The sequence below is a fragment of the Papio anubis genome, chromosome 9 (genome assembly GCF_008728515.1).
Source record: "Papio anubis isolate 15944 chromosome 9, Panubis1.0, whole genome shotgun sequence".
Taxonomy (NCBI): Eukaryota; Metazoa; Chordata; class Mammalia; order Primates; family Cercopithecidae; genus Papio; species Papio anubis.
Window position 1 is genome coordinate 31,375,930 of NC_044984.1, and position 16,162 is coordinate 31,392,091.

A 16,162-nucleotide genomic window follows, 5' to 3' on the forward strand; every position below is an offset into this window, starting at 1 on the left:
AGGTTGAGGCAGGTGGATCACAAGGTCAGGAGATCAAGACCATCCTGCCCAACATGGTGAAACCCTATCTCTACTAAAAATACAAAAATTAACTGGGTGTGGTGGCGTGTGCCTGTAATCCCAGCTACTCAGGAGGATGAGGCAGGAGAATGGCTTGAACCCAGGAGGTGGAGATTGCAGTGACCCAAGATCACGCCACTGCACTCCAGCCTGGCGACAGAGTAAGACTACATCTCAAAAAAAAAAAAAAAAAAAAAAAAAAAAATTAGCCTGGTGTGGTGGCACACGCCTGTAGTCCCAGGTACTCAGGAGACTGAGGTGGGAGAATTGCTTGAGCTCTTGACGTCAAGGCTGCAGTGAGCCAAGACACACCACTGCGCTTCAGCCTGGGTGACAGGCCCCAGGTCTTGACCCCATCTCAAAAAAATAAAAAATGAAAAGTTATATAAACTTCTATAAAAACTTATAATTTTTCTGGTTTTTGTGTTTCTTTGACACTTTATAAATTCCCCTCTTGTTTATGGAATTTCAGGTTCCTTATCCAAAAATATGTTTCTGATTGTAAGTTAATAACTATATTGCTAATATTTAAATGCAATGATGCTACATGTTAACATAATTTGATCATGATTTGGTCAGCCATTGAGCTGACTTTCATATGGAAAAAGTGAGGAACGAACCATGGAATGAAGCTGGAGAGACGCAGTGGCAATTTTTGGAGGGCCTTGTGAACCAAGTTAAAGATCATAGCCCTTCTCGTAAAAGGAATGGGAGACAGAGAACAGTAGGTGTTCACAGTGTTCTGAGCGAATATATTGTGTGCTTAAGTGCAACAGTTCTTATTGATAGTTGTTTTAGTTATTCTTCCTATTTTCCTCAGACTTATTTTTGACTCACTACAGTACTTTTGTGATCAAAATTAAATTGAGAGCAAACAGCTTTTTTTTTGAGACGGACTCTCGCTCTGTCACCCAGGCTGGAGTGCAGTGGCGCGATCTCAGCTCACTGCAACCTCGCCTGCTGGGTTCAAACAGTTCTCCTGCCTCAGCCTCCCGAGTAACTACAGGCGGGCTTCACCATGCCTGGCTAATTTTTTGTATCTTTAGTAGAGACGGGGTTTTACCATGCTAGCCAGGCTAGTCTCGAACTCCTGACGTCGTGATCTGCCTGCCTTGGCCTCCCAAAGTGCTGGGATTACAAGCATGAGCCACCATGCCTGGCCCAAATAGCTTTTTTTTTTTTTTTTTTTTAAAATCAGGGTAAGACTTTTAAAAATCTATCATTGAGTTTGCCTGAAATTATTTTTGCTTTTGGCCTACTTGCCTTCAGTAAGCAAACAAAAAATGTGTTTGCATGTGCATTGTCAAAATACTGTGCTATGGTTTGAAAACAAACAAAAGGGATGGTATGTGTTTGCAGATACAGGTATGTCTAATTCTAAATCCCAGAGTAATTTCATTGTAATTATGAGCAAACAGTAGACCATTTTTATCATGAATTTTAAATGCTATAAACCTACACCAAAAATTTGACTAATATATTTTCTTTAATACAATTTGTCTACTATAAATTGAGGGGAAAATATACTTCTATAAGCAAGAAGATAATTTGTTAAACTAGAAGATTTTAAACAATTATTCTATAATAGTAAAAGATTATCACTAAGAAATCATGCACATTGGCATCATAGTCATTCATTCATTGATATTCTGTAAATGTTTATTGTGTGTCTGGTGAGCAGAATACTCAGACAGTCTATCCTGGAGCTTACAGCCCTGTAAGGGAGATAAAACAATCAAATAATAATGCAAGAATATAATTAAAAACTATAATCAGTGCTATGAAAGAAAATGCAGGGAGCACTGTCTGGGATTTGGAGGAGTCCTCCTTGAGGAACTGGAATTTGAGCCAACATCTGAAGGGTGAGCACAAGTTAACTTAGTGAAGCAGAGAGGAGAGAGGCAGTGAGCATGGCCTTTGGGAACTGTAAGAAACCAGTGTCACTGAAGACACAGAGTCCAGAAAGAGGGCAAATTATGCAGGACTTTGTAGGCCTTGATTAAGAGTTGGTTCTTTAGCCAAGAGCAAAGGAAAGACTGAAGGATTTTAAATAGAGGAGGAATAAATCAGAGTAGCTTTTTTTTTTTTTTTTTTTTTTTTTCTTGAGACAGGGTCTTGCTTTGTCACCCAGGCTGGAGTGCACTAGCACTGTCTCCACCTAGGCTGGTCTGGAACTCCTGGACTCAGGCGATCTGCCCTTCTCAGCTTCCCAAAGTGCTGAGATTACAGGTGTGAGCCACCACACCCAGCCAGATTAGCATTTTCCACTGTTTGGAAGATATTATAGCTTGGAGGAGGCGTAAGAGTGGAGGCCTGTAAACCAGTAAGAATGCTACAAGGACCAGTCACAAGTAGAAAAGTAGCCATGGACTTGGGTTCTTATAAGGAAGTTGTGGAAAAATAGATCGAAGAAATATTTAGGAAGTGAAATCAGCAGGACTTTGTAAAATGGAAAATCCTTGAGTAAGATCGAAAGAGATTTTGGGGATGACTCCTGTGTGTCTGACACAGGACCAGTTGTATGACTGCCCCATTTCCTGCAATAGAGAGGACTGTGAGAGGGGACTGGGTTGGGAGGAGGGTGTGAGGTGGGGTAAGAGAGACCAGGGAAGGTCGTGAGCAGTTTGGAAAGGATATTGATGAACATCCAGAAGTATGAAGAGTCAAGATCTAGACTAAGCCTTTGAGTGACTTCTGCCTTTAGAGGCCAGGAAAAGAAGGAGGAGTGAGCAGAGCTCGTCACAAACAGGGTTGAAACACCATGATACGTACTTCTAGTGTTTTAGAGGGATGTTCTTTTTCTAACAAAAATCTGCCTTCTATGCTTAACATTTTCTCATTTATTATTGCCTATAACTGATTACTGCTTAAATCATATCCTTTAAATATGATTACTGTTCATTTTTCTTTTAAATTTAAGGTGGTTTGTTGGAAATGCTCCGACTACAAAGCTCAACTTGAATATGATGGTGGTAAATTGAGCAAAGTTTGTAAAGACTGCTATCAAATCATAAGTGGATTCACAGACAGTGAAGAAAAGAAAAGAAAAGGAATTTTAGAGGTAAGAAATATTAAATATTGGGTATCTTTTAGATTTTTTTTTTTTTTTGCTCTGTCGCCCAGGCTGGAGTGCAGTGGTGCGATCTCAGCTCACTGCAACCTCAGCCTCTCAAGTAGCTGGGATTACAGGCCCACACCACCGTGCCGGGCTAATTTTTGTATTTTTAGTAGAGATGGGGTTTCCCTATGTTGGCCAGCTAGTCTCAAACTCCTGACCTCAGGGTTCTGCCCACCTTGGCCTCCCAAGGTGCTAGGATTACAGGCATGAACCAACGCACCCAGCCTAGATTTTTATAGAAGAAACAGAATCCTCTTACCTATGAGGAATACAAATAATATCTTTTTGTTATTTCTTTGAGTGTTTAACAGTTTGTGTAATGAGCAAGATTTATGATTTTGTTCTATTTTGCTGACTTTTGGGATTCTGCTTGGATGCATAGAAAAGGGGAGCCGCTATTTAAATCAACATGCATTTAAGAATGAAATACATTGATTTCATGGCAGTAGCTATAGCCAAATATTTCAGTATTAATTGGCATCTCTTCTAATACCCAAATTATTGTAGTATATTTTCTATAAAGGAAAGCTTTTACTCTCAATTTCATCATATTGGCTTTACAAACCACTTTAGATAAAAGTGCTATTACCTGACAGACTCTTGCAACTTATTATAGTAAAAAATCTAGTTTATTATAGTCATTTAATTGCCAGTGATGGTAATCTGATAACTGCATTGAAATATTACTGAAATGTTTCCCAAGTTAATTTGACTCATGTTCTAGAAAAAATTCAGACCCCCCCATGCCTGAGAACTATAATGCAGCTTATCTGAAATGAGTTTTACATCTAGAAATATTAACAGTATAAGGGATAGGTTATATAATAAGGCCTTTGTGGCAGTAAGTTCAAGGTAGCCTGGAAAGTCTATAGAAGAATAGGCTCAGGATCAAAATGCTATGTATCTAAAATCATAGACCTACTTGATTTAAGAATTTCTAAAGAGGCTGGGCGCAGTGGCTCAAGCTTGTAACCCCAGCACTTTGGGAAGCCGAGGCGGGTAGATCACGAGGTCAAGAGATCGAGACCATCCTGGCCAAATGGTGAAAACCCGTCTCTGCTAAAAATACAAAAATTAACTGGGTGTGGTGGCGCACACCTGTAGTCCCAGCTACCTGGGAAGCTGAGGCAGGAGAATCGCTTGAACCCAGGAGGCAGAGGCTGCAGTGAGCCAAGATCGCACCACTGCACTCCAGCCTGGCGACAGAGTGAGACTCCTTCTCAAAAAAAAAAAAAAAAGAATCTCTAAAGAATCAGTATTTATTGAGCATTTACAATGTGCATGCGTACAAGTATACCTATACACTTATAAGTGTACAAAGGACACTTCTGTTAATTGAAAAAGGATGGCAAACTTCAAGGTCCATTTGAGGCTAAGTGTAAGCCTACACACTAAAGTCATTCTTCTAGGGTATAGATGTTACTTGTATGGCCTACCAAACCGGAGCTTTCTCAGGCAGTAAGGATGGAAAGGCATGCTTCATTGGACATCAGGAACACAGCCTCAAGATTTAATAGGAACAACTGATGAGACTGGCACAATATAATGAGTCAGGGAAATTGGTTTAGGGTCAGCTTCAGGCTGTATCTCTGAAAACTCCCTAGCTAGTTTTTTAGAGAACCTTATACTTGGGCAAAAATTAATCAATTACTTATTAGGTCAACTCATATAATGAAATAAATATATAGTATGAAGTCCATACATAGGAGATAAGTATGTACATGCACACATTAACTTAAATGCATATTTGAGACTGATTCTGTACCAGCTAGTATGTTATATGCTCTAGAACAGTGATCAACACACTTTTCTTTAAAGGGTCAGAGAGGAAATATTTTAGTCTTTGCAGACCAAGAGGCCAAACCAGGGATATTACATACATATTTGTAAGAAGAGAGAAAACAAATTTCCACAATTTTTTTTTACAAAATTAAAATTAGAATATATTTATTTAGGTTTTTTAATAATATGGATCGGCCGGATGCGGTGGCTTATGCCTGTAATCCCAGCACTTTGGGAGGCTGAGGCAGGTGGATCACGAGGTCAGGAGTTGGAGACTAGCCTGGTCAACATGGTGAAACGCTGTCTTTACTGAAAATACAAAAATTAGCCCATGCAGTGGCGCATGCCTGTAATCCCAGCTACTCAGGAGGCCGAGGCAGGAGAATCGCTTGAACCTGGGAGATGGAGGTTGCAGTGAGCTGAGATCGCACCATTGTACTCTAGCCTGGGTGACAGGGCGAGACTCTGTCTCAAATAATAATAATAATAATAATAATAATAATAATAAGGATCTACTAATAAGAATGGAATTATTTGGGGGAGGATAACCTTTCACTTAATTGGAATCCGAAGTTAGTGTTCCCTATCATCAAATTCATTGTAAGTGGTTGCGTGAAAAAACTTTCCCTGGCTCATGGGCCATACAGAAACAACTAGTGGGCTGGATTTGGCTTGTGGGCTATCCTTTGCTAACCAGTGCTGCTTTAAAAACTGTCCGTGGCCAGGTGTGGTGGCTCATGCATGTAATCCTAGCACCAAGGCTGAGACAGGTGGATCACCTGAGGTCAGGAGTTCAATATCAGCCTGACCAACATGGTGAAACCCCATTCTACTAAAAATCAAAAATTACCTGGGCGTGGTGGCATGTGCCTGTAATCCCAGCTACTTGGGAGGCTGAGGCAGGAGAATCACTTGAACCTGGGAGGCGGAGGTTGCAGTGAGCCAAGATTGAACCATTACACTCCAGCCTGGGCAACAAGAATGAAACTCCATCTCAATAAATAAATAAATAAATAAATAGTCCATGATGAAGCATCAGTTTTTTTCCCCGAACTATCACAGATCAATATTTTTGTAAAATACACCATAGTGTACTTGGGTATCATCACAAATTCAAATTGTTATAAAAGTTTAACACTTACTCCTACTTTGTGTGCTTACCAGAAACTGGTAACAAAACCATTTGCTAACCTGGAGACCAGTATGGATAACACTAAGTAGGAGTACCTGAAGAGTTTCAGAGATAGAAAATAGAAGCAAACAGTTTCCATAAGGCATATAATAAAAACTACCATTTAGTTAAATGGTTTTGTTCCCTTTTTTAGCATTTTTTTTTTAGACAGTCTCACTCTGTCACCCAGGCTGTAGTGCAGTGGTGCGATCTCAGCTCACTGCAACCTCTGCCTCCCCAGTCCAAGCGATTCTTATGCCTCAGCCTCCTGAGTAGCTGGGATTATAGGCATGTGCCACCACACCTGGCCTTTTTTTTTTTTTTTTTTTTTTAGTGGAGACAGGGTTTTTCTGTGTTGACCAGGCTAGTCTTGAATTCCTGCCTCAAGTGATCTGCCTGCCTCTGCCTCCCAAAGTGCTGGGATTACACGTGTGAGCCACCGCATCCGGCCTGTTAGCCAACAATTTTTATATTAGGAGGCAAAACAGAAAAATTAAATGGCTCTATGTATTAGTCTGTACTCACACTGCTATAAAGACATACCCAAGACTGGGTAATTTATAAATAAAAGAGCCTTGGCCGGGCGCGGTGGCTCACGCCTGTAATCCCAGCACTTTGGGAGGCCAAGGCGGGTAAATCACGAGGTCAGGAGATCGAGACCATCCTGGCTAACACGGTGAAACCCCGTCTCTATTAAAAATACAAAAAATTAGCCAGGTGTGGTGTCGGGCGCCTGTAGTCCCAGCTACTCGGGAGGCTGAGACAGGAGAATGACGTGAACCCGGGAGGTGAGCTGAGATTACGCCACCACACTCCACCCTGGGCAACAGAGTGAGACTCCGTCAATAAATAAATAAGAAATAAATAGATAAGAAAACGTACAATCATGCCAATCAATCAAATCCTAGCATGCCAATGTGTGATCTTGGGAAAGCTGTTTAAACTCTGAGCCTCAGAAAAAATGAAAATACTAACTTCTCAGTGTTGGTGTGAGGATTAAATGAAATAAGACATGTACTGAGCTAAGAAAAGTGCCTACATAGTAAGCAATCAATAAACATTTAACTCTTTAAATACAAGGTCTAGTTATATAAAGAGCTAAAATTGGCTTAAATATTTTCCATGTTAAAATGTTTAAACGATAATTGCAAATGAATCTTTTGGACAGTCCAGGGAGACATTTTATATAAGCACATTGTACTTTGTGAATATTTCCTTTTAGTTGAACGACTTCTCTATCTGGTTTGTTGTGTATTCATTCTTTCTTTCCATTATATTTTTCTAGATTGAATCAGCAGAAGTATCTGGAAACAGTGTGGTGTGCAGCTTTCTTCAGTATATGGAGAAGTCAAAACCTTGGCAGAAAGCTTGGTGTGTGATCCCCAAGCAAGACCCTCTTGTGCTGTACATGTATGGTGCACCCCAGGTATCTAAACCACATCTGTCTGAAGGGATAGATGCCCTTGGGGGCAAGGGGAAGCAAGTGGACAGTGGACTCAAAATCTGTAGAACAAGAGTTCAGGCAGTTTCACTGTTTCATTAAAATTGAAAAATAATGAGTAAAGTTCAAGTTTGTTGTTTAAGCTGATTGATTCATTTTATAGCCTATGTTTTCTTCAGTCTATGGATCGTCTGTCCCCTTTCTTGTCTCATTCAATGGGTTTGAGAAAAGATGAGTTGAATTAGGAATGAGCATGAGGAGGAGGGGAAGTAAGATGGGAGAAACAAGGCTTTTTAATGATAGGAAACATTAAGAAAAGACTCTTTAATTTTGTTTTTTGTTGTTGTTGTTGTGTTGTTGTTTTCTTTGTGATAGCATTTTGCTTATATCACCCAGGCTGGAGTGCAATGGCGCCATCTCGGCTCACTGCAACCTCCACCTCCCGGGTTCAAGTGATTCTCCTGCCTCAGCCTCCCGAGTAGCTGGGATTACATGTACCCACCACGGCAACTGGCTAATTTTTATATTTTTAGTAGAGATGAGGTTTCACTATGTTGATCAGGCTGGTCTCGAACTCCTGACCTCAGGTGATCCACCCCCCCCCCGGGCCTCCCAAAGTGCTGGGAATAAAGGCGTGAGCCACCGCGCCCAGCCAATTTTGTTTTTTTATTTTATTTTTTTCTTCTTGCTCAATGGCTAGATACCTGAAAAAGGTGTTTAAGAGGAAGGGGAACTTAAAATCAATCTTGCATTATCATTCAGTAACAATTTTTTGAGAACCCACGTATATGGATCTGAGATAAATCTATGGGAACAATGACATGCAGGTTTAGCTTTTAATGAGAGCAGCACCAGGTCCTATGATTGTGTTGTGCTTGAAAAATCAAATGTACAACACTTAAACCAGTTATGCATTTACTCTGAAATATAAAAATTTTAAATATACCTATTGTATTTCAGTCTATAAATTAAGGGCTGGTAAAATTATTTTATTTTGAAAATAGACTGAAAATGACAGGCTATATAGCTTACTCTCCTTTATTGCTTTTCCTATAAGCTTTCTATGTCCATAAATAAGTTGATGAGGGAATGAATGAATCACCAAATAAAACTGCCTTTAGTAATGAGATTATCGTTAATGTTTGCTGATTTAATACAGTATGATGGTGGTTGTTTTCTTCCCCTTTTCACTGAATGAAGAGTTGAATGGGCTCTTTCACAGAGAGGAGGGTGTAGTGTCTCTGAGTCCTACCTGATTTGGGCGTCAGCTCTCCTTCATTCAGCTAACATTATCAGTGGCCTCACATACAGGCTCTGTACTACGCAGTGGGATTGCCCTCTGTGCCCATGGAGAACTCACTGTTTAAGTCTGTTTGGAACAGTGGTAGGAAGAGAGATTTAGTAGGAGCAAGGGACACATTTAACAAGCGAATACATCTCCTGCTTTTAATGTCTGATGTTTTTGTTTTAGGACGTCAGAGCCCAGGCCACCATTCCCCTTCTGGGCTATATGGTGGATGAAATGCCAAGGAGTGCAGACCTGCCACACAGTTTCAAACTGACCCAGTCTAAGTCTGTGCACAGCTTTGCTGCAGACAGTGAGGAACTGAAGCAGAAGTGGCTGAAAGTCATCCTTTTAGCTGTCACAGGTGAGACACCAGATGGTCCAAATGAGCATCCAGCTACCTTGGATGATCATCCTGAACCTAAGAAAAAATCAGAATGCTGAACTCCTCAGGACCAACCACGGTGTGGAGGTCTCAAGACTTACAGCTCAAGACATTCCCAGCTCTTCTTACACATCTGCTAGCACTTTATGTTGAAAAATATAGGCTCATAAATGCATCTTTTGAGGACTGTTTTCCTATGTTTATGTACTCTTAGTGAAATTAGTGTGCAGAGTCATTCTACCGATAAAGTTTTGAAATAATGTGAAAACTGGAGCATTTTTTGAGCTATTCCTTGAATATGTGCTTTTTTGTCTTGAAGAAATGGTATCAATTGATTCTGTCACTGTCAGGTTAGAATGAGCACTTTGATTTAAGAAATCCTTTCATGTCTTCTCTTTCACATGTAGGACCTGGAACCGTTTGAAAGATATACCTCCATGTTACCAAAATAGATCCATGGTGAAAAATACAGGGACAGTTTAGGCTATTGTATTAACTTATTGAATTTAGTTTATAAATCTTTAGCTGCATAAATGATGTCTGTTCTTTTAAAACAAAAGGACAAATTGTTGTGTTCAGATTTTGGATTTATGAAGAAGAGATAACTTGTTTTTGTAGAAATACTCCTAAGAATATCTTCAGTATATAGCAATTATGTATATATAGTATTGAATATATATATATATTATACATGCTTTTCTCTTTAGCTTTGGGTTCACATTCATCTCTAATTTATTTTTTAAATATAAAGCATGGTTTATCTTGGAATTGAGCAATGTTCTAAACTGAAGAAATGTTTTGGTGATTTATGTTTTGCTGATTGGCATTTGAGGGTATTGATATTTTTATAATAAGCGGTAATTTATGTGGCATGGGATATATTTGTGAATTCCAACAAGACTTTTAAAGTACCATTTTTTGTTTCTGTGCCTATTTAAAACAGTGCCTCTCTTAGAAGGTGCTATTAATATAAGATGAGGGTTCAGTTAATGCTTCAGTCTTGATTATTCTAAGATTAAAGTGCATTTTGGTCACTGGGACAGTCAAAGTTGTACAGGTTATTTTACCTTTTACAATCCTATAATTGTTACAGTAGTTAACATCAGCATGTACAAAAATTTTCACCAAAACCCAAACTTTATGAGACACCTGACCTTTTACAGAACTAGGATATGTGGAAACCACATTTATTGTAATGTTTTTCTTTTCCATAAGATGATTGAGCATGGTTAAATGAGGTCTCTATATAATGAGCACTTAAGATAACTGTGTGGGGCTTTTCCTTTGTCCGAATGAAACAAAATCCACATGTGATAACCTATGTTTGGGGCAGGAGCTGGTCACATGGTTCCTTGTCATGAAGGCTGCTCTTCACTCTGTTGTACTCGTGATTAAAATCTCACACTGTTTACTATTTAACTTAATCCTTTTCTCAAATTAAACCTTTTTTTATACTGTCATACCCCAAGCATTCTCACTTTTTAATGTACCAGTCTGCTAGAAATCTACAAGAATGACCCCACTATCTTTAGTATGTAAGGATTACACCTTAGATGTAGAATAGAACTTGAGACTGCCACACATTTGTTCAGGCCTTGTTACTTTATGAAATATCTTATTTTTTCCACCCCAGAGGAGCAAGTGAACCAATTATTGCTGACATAATTAGGTTCCCTTCCTCCATAAAAGGAATATCAGCCATGATCATTAACATTAAACCAAATACACGGAGCCAGAAAGAGATAAAAGTGGCTTCTTAGGCCCTATTAAATCAGGGAAAGACTAGAAGAAAATTGACATTGCTTCTCTTTTTTAATGGCCAACGGGGTATGTGTGTGATATATACTCAGAGTGGTTTTTTGGAAAATTAAACTATAGCTATAGACGATGCTTTGGTTTTCTTAATCTCAAGAAAAGAGAAGCAATGGAAATATAGAATGATTAGCAGGGGAAGAGGACTTTTTAAAGTGTGGCTAGAACAGTGGTAATGTATGGGCCAATGGGAAGATTTATGAGTCAGATTATTTTTGAAAACTATTTTCAAAAGCAAGAAGACTACACTTTCCCTACCAAAACAGAAGTAACATGAACACACTTAAGTTTTGGCTCAATAAATATCAATGTTACTTAACTTAGATCATTGAAAGAATACTCATGTAAAGATAATGTTTATTATCATGCTTTTAACAGTTATTATCTTTAATTTTTTAAATGAGAAGCAGTAATACTAGAAGAGAATTTCCGGTTATCTGGTCACCATATTCACTTTCCACCCCACATTCTTCAGCTAAACACAAAGAGAAGCAGTGAAACAACCTTACCTGCTTCTCTCTTATTAAAGAATCACTGATGTTTTTACTCAATGAAAGGTAAAGGAATTCTGTTAGCCATTTATTAAACAATTCAACCAAGAGACCTCAAAGTGTGATTGATGATAAGAATAATCAATGCCTTTTCCTTTCCAAGATACTTGAGCAGTTATGACAAGCTGAACCTAAAAATATCATTGGTTGCTTTCCCATTAAAACCAACGTTCCCTGTGGGTCTTAATTCTTTATTTTCACCTATTTGGTGCTTTCCAAGTCATCTTTTCTTTAAAGTGCCCTTCCTCCAAACTTTACAAAGTACTTCCTTGACAGAATTGCTGTTCATTACAAAACATTTCAATATTTTAAGCTGAAATTTTGCTTTTGCTGAAAGCCTACCATTTGGCATGTTAAGTATGAAATATAGTGCAGACTTTTATCTTGGTTTTAAGTGGGGCTCGATAAGAAAAAACACCAGCCACTTTTGTAATAATGGCATCACAGTGTCATCATGTATGCAAGCAATAAAACTCTTCAGGGTATGGTTTTATACCAAAAATTTAATATGAAGGCCTCTTGCCACAAGAATATAGAGAATTATATTAACTTTCTAGATGTGATACGGTAATTCAAATTGCAGAGTATAAGGAAGGGAGATGGGAAGGGGCATCTTTCCTTGGATTTTAAATAACTATCAAGAACAGTTTTACTTTAACAAAGTAAACGGATAGAAAAAGCACATTTTATTTTCCATGAAGTTTAATTTGACATCAGGTTTGTGTACCTATCTTCACTAGGTGACTTACCCCAATTTTTAAAAAAATTATTAAACTTTTTACAGAAACTAACCTTTTAAATGTACCCTTTCCCCATATATATACACATACACATTAGGATTTTTTTTTTAAGAGCACTTGTTCTAGTTATAAATGTATAAAGAAAATGATAAAGTTTGTAGTACTGCAGGGTTGTTAAAGATTCTTTGATGCCTTCTAAAAACTTTTATCAAAAATTCTTTTGAGTTCACAATTCTGTTTTACTTTTCCTTGTCCCTGCTTTTGGAAACAGGATTGTTGCTTTTGTTTTCTGGTTCTATTCAAAGCCTTAAGTTCTTAATCTGAGCATATTGTCTGTGATATATTTCTGATGATCTTTCTGGACTAGATACATCCTGAGTAGCAAGCACCAACCGGAGCAAGTAAACTTCTAGGGAACAAGTGTCTTGGGTTTTACAGGTATCTTTGCTATAATGCAAAGTAGATTAATGAAGATTTCCTATATCATATGATATTTGTGTTAGTGGGTCTAAGATTAAGCACATGGTATTTATAAGCTAAAATTAAAAGGCAAGAATGTCTTAATGTTTTCATTCTTAAATTTTGTATTCTCCAAGAATGTATTAGTATATGAACTGTGGCCAACCAGTTCCTGTTCTTTGGACTGTATAGACATCTGTAGTGGATCGTGTTGCTTCCTCATTCTTACCAATTTTATTAGAATCAAACTACTTGTTATTTTCATACTATTATCTACTATAGATTCTCAGCTTTAGAAAATGACTATGATACATAAAGACCACTAGGTCAACTTAACCCTTTCTGTGAATTTATACATGTATGTATATATGTAAAAACACTGTTGATTTCCAATTCTGTCTTTCCATAGAAATGAAGTTTTTCTATTGAAATTGTTTAACTTAAATATTTTAACATAAATTATTACATGGATCTTTATGTATAATTCATCCTTATATATACCCCTTAATCACATAGTCATGAGAAGATAACTTGCTTTCTTTACAGAAAGGGCAGAAAGGAATAAGATAAGAAACAAGCAAGAATGAAGAGAGATGTGGGGGAGAGACTGCTGGTCTCCAGACCACAGAAATGTATTTTAAAATAAGAGGAAATATTTTAACTGCAGAAGGGATATAAAATATAAATCTTTGTAATTACATGCTGATGGGATCCATTGCACCCAGGTTTTTGACCTTGGCCTGTAGATGCTAGACTATGATATCTTGTTACTCTTTTTCTCCTTTGGGCTTTTACAAAATAATTTCATTCTCAGATCATTTTCTGTACTGTTTACTGAGGCAAAAAAAAAAAAAAAAAAATCTGAAGTCAATCATGGTCTTCTACTTTCTGGACTAAGCATTTGGCAGAATGCAGTATCTTTTCTTGTGTTTTGACATGAAATAGCACATGGCTTCTACAAGATAGTTTTAACTTGTTGGGGTCACTGGGAGTTATATGATGATCAACCCCTTTTCCTAAAATTCATTGTGGTAGTTTTAGTGGAAAACGTAAATCAAGAAATCTTATATCGTATTTTAATAAATGAATACCAAATACATAGTGAAATATAGGTTTGGGAAGAAACTAGTCTGTGGGGACCATTGTGAGAGAATCACATTATATATTACACAGTATATGGATATTGGAATGTATCACTGGGGGGGTTCTCTTCATTAGCAGAACAGTCATGTCTACCTGTATATAAGACTTTTTTTTTTTTTTTAACCAAACTAGCATTTCATTTTGTGAGTGACAATTGACATTTAAAAGTAACATAGGCCGGGCATAGTGGCTCATGCCTGTAATCCCAGCCCTTGGGAGGCCGAGGTGGATGGATCACTTCAGGTCAGGAGTTCGAGACCAGCCTGGCCAACATGGTGAAACCCCGTCTCTGCTAAAAAAATAAAATAAGCATATCTGGGCCAGGCGCGGTGGCTCACGCCTGTAATCCCAGCACTTTGGGAGGCTGAGGAGTTTGAAACCAGCCTGGCCAACATGGCAAAACCCTGTCTCTACTAAAAATACAAAAATTAGCCAGGTGTGGTAGTACATGCCTGTAATCCCAGCTACTCGGGAGGCTGAGGCAGGAGATTGCTTTAACCAGGGAGACCGAGGTTGCAGTGAGCCGAGATTGCACCACTACAGTCCAGCCTGGGTGACAGAGTGAGACTTTGACTCAAAAAGTAGAATAAGCGTTTCTGGATTTTTCTTTTGAATTCTTGACTGTAAGTTTGAGAATGTATGTTTTTGGAATTCTACAGTTGACTCAAGTGTGAAAGTATCACAAGTAATTTTTCTTTTCTAGCTATGTGAATGTAAAATACTTGCAGATAATGTATATATTGTGTAACATATGTATATTTGGTCATAAAAGCAGATAATTGGAAACATTGTAAAATTAAGCACTTTAATTCCTATTAAATATTAAACATTTGTATCTTGTAAATAAATACATCCTTAAATTAATTCCAAAGCTTTACATGTTATTTCAACTCATGTTCAGTTCGCAGTGATTTTGGTTGTCTGCTCAGGAAAATTACTCCAGTAAGGTACTGATACTCCTACCTCCAACCTACCCTCTGCCAAAAAAAAAAAAAAAAAAACCTGTGTAAGTCTTTCAAGAATAAAGCTTAGGACAGACTCAAAGTTCTCCAAGTGTAGAAACAGTGGCTTCTGTTTGTTATAGCTCCAAGTCTGGATCTCCAACAACCGACAAAACAGTGCTGCTCCATACCCGAGGAAGCGATTGCTTTGCTCCATAGTTTGTGGTATTTGCCTGCATTCTAAAGGCTTACCCAGTTGGCCCACAGTGTCCGTGGGAGACTGGTTCCAGGACCACCCACAGGTACCCAAATCTCATACTCAAGTCCCTGAGCTCTCTCAAGTCCCTGAGTCCCTGCTCAAGTCCCTGCTCATACTCAAGTCCCTGAGTCAAACCTCTGTATTGGTAGGTTTTGCATCCTGATGGAATACCATGTTTCATCCACATTTGGTTGTAAATGTGGAACCCATCAATGCAGAGGGCTATTTATTGAAAAAAGCCCACATATAAGGACCTGTGCTTCAATCCTTTGTTGTTCAAGGGTCAACTGTATAGTGAAACAAGCACGAAAAGAACTCGAACTGTTCAGGCCGGGTGCAGTGGCTCATACCTGTAATCCCAGCACTTTGGGAGGCTGAGGTAGGCGGATCACGAGGTCAGGAGCTGAGATGGCGCCACTGCACCCCAGCCTGGGTGACAGAGCAAGACTCTGTCACAAAAAAAAAAGTCTTAGTCCTGCTCTTACTGGTCATATGACTTAGACAATTTACCTAAATCCCAACTATAAATTCTTGTGGTCATTACAAGAACCAACGCACTTGGTGACTATGAAACACCATGCAAATAGTATGTCATGGAACACTTCCGAGTTTCATACAGCTACTCAATTGACTTCAGCCTTTTTAAGCCCTGAAGAGGAATCCTAATTACTTTCACTGTGATTTCATAACTAAAACATTTCCAAGGATAACCCTTCATAGAAGCCTATTAGCTTTTTTAGGACACAAAGAACTAATCAACAATTTTTAAATTGATGCTTTAAAGCAATTGGCATCAGCTGAAGGATTCTGTAAACTAAACTGCCCTTGGCTCACCAAGGGACCCAAATGTGGTTTGGGTCCACATTACATCAGAGTGGCATAATTCAAGGCTTCTCAAACTAATGTACATATGAATCACCTGGGGATCTTGTTAAAACTGCAGACTGACATAGTGGCCTGCGATGCAGTTCTAACAAGCTCCTGAGTGGTGCTGCTGCTCCTCAAACCATCACTG

General features: G+C 38.5%; 1 protein-coding gene across 7 annotated transcripts in view; it reads left to right on the plus strand.

Moving 5' to 3' along the window:
- FGD4 (FYVE, RhoGEF and PH domain containing 4) overlaps nucleotides 1-14,811 on the plus strand; it is a 259,423-nt gene extending 244,612 nt beyond the window's left edge. For all 7 annotated transcript variants that reach the window (XM_009180494.4, XM_009180497.4, XM_021922173.2 and 4 more), the window contains 3 exons: nucleotides 2,981-3,121; nucleotides 7,417-7,557; nucleotides 9,044-14,811. In XM_009180494.4, the coding sequence (XP_009178758.3) occupies nucleotides 2,981-3,121; nucleotides 7,417-7,557; nucleotides 9,044-9,301 (540 nt within the window). In that variant the 3' untranslated portion in view covers nucleotides 9,302-14,811. The remainder of the gene's footprint in view (nucleotides 1-2,980; nucleotides 3,122-7,416; nucleotides 7,558-9,043) is intronic.
- The last annotated feature ends 1,351 nt before the right edge of the window (nucleotides 14,812-16,162 follow it).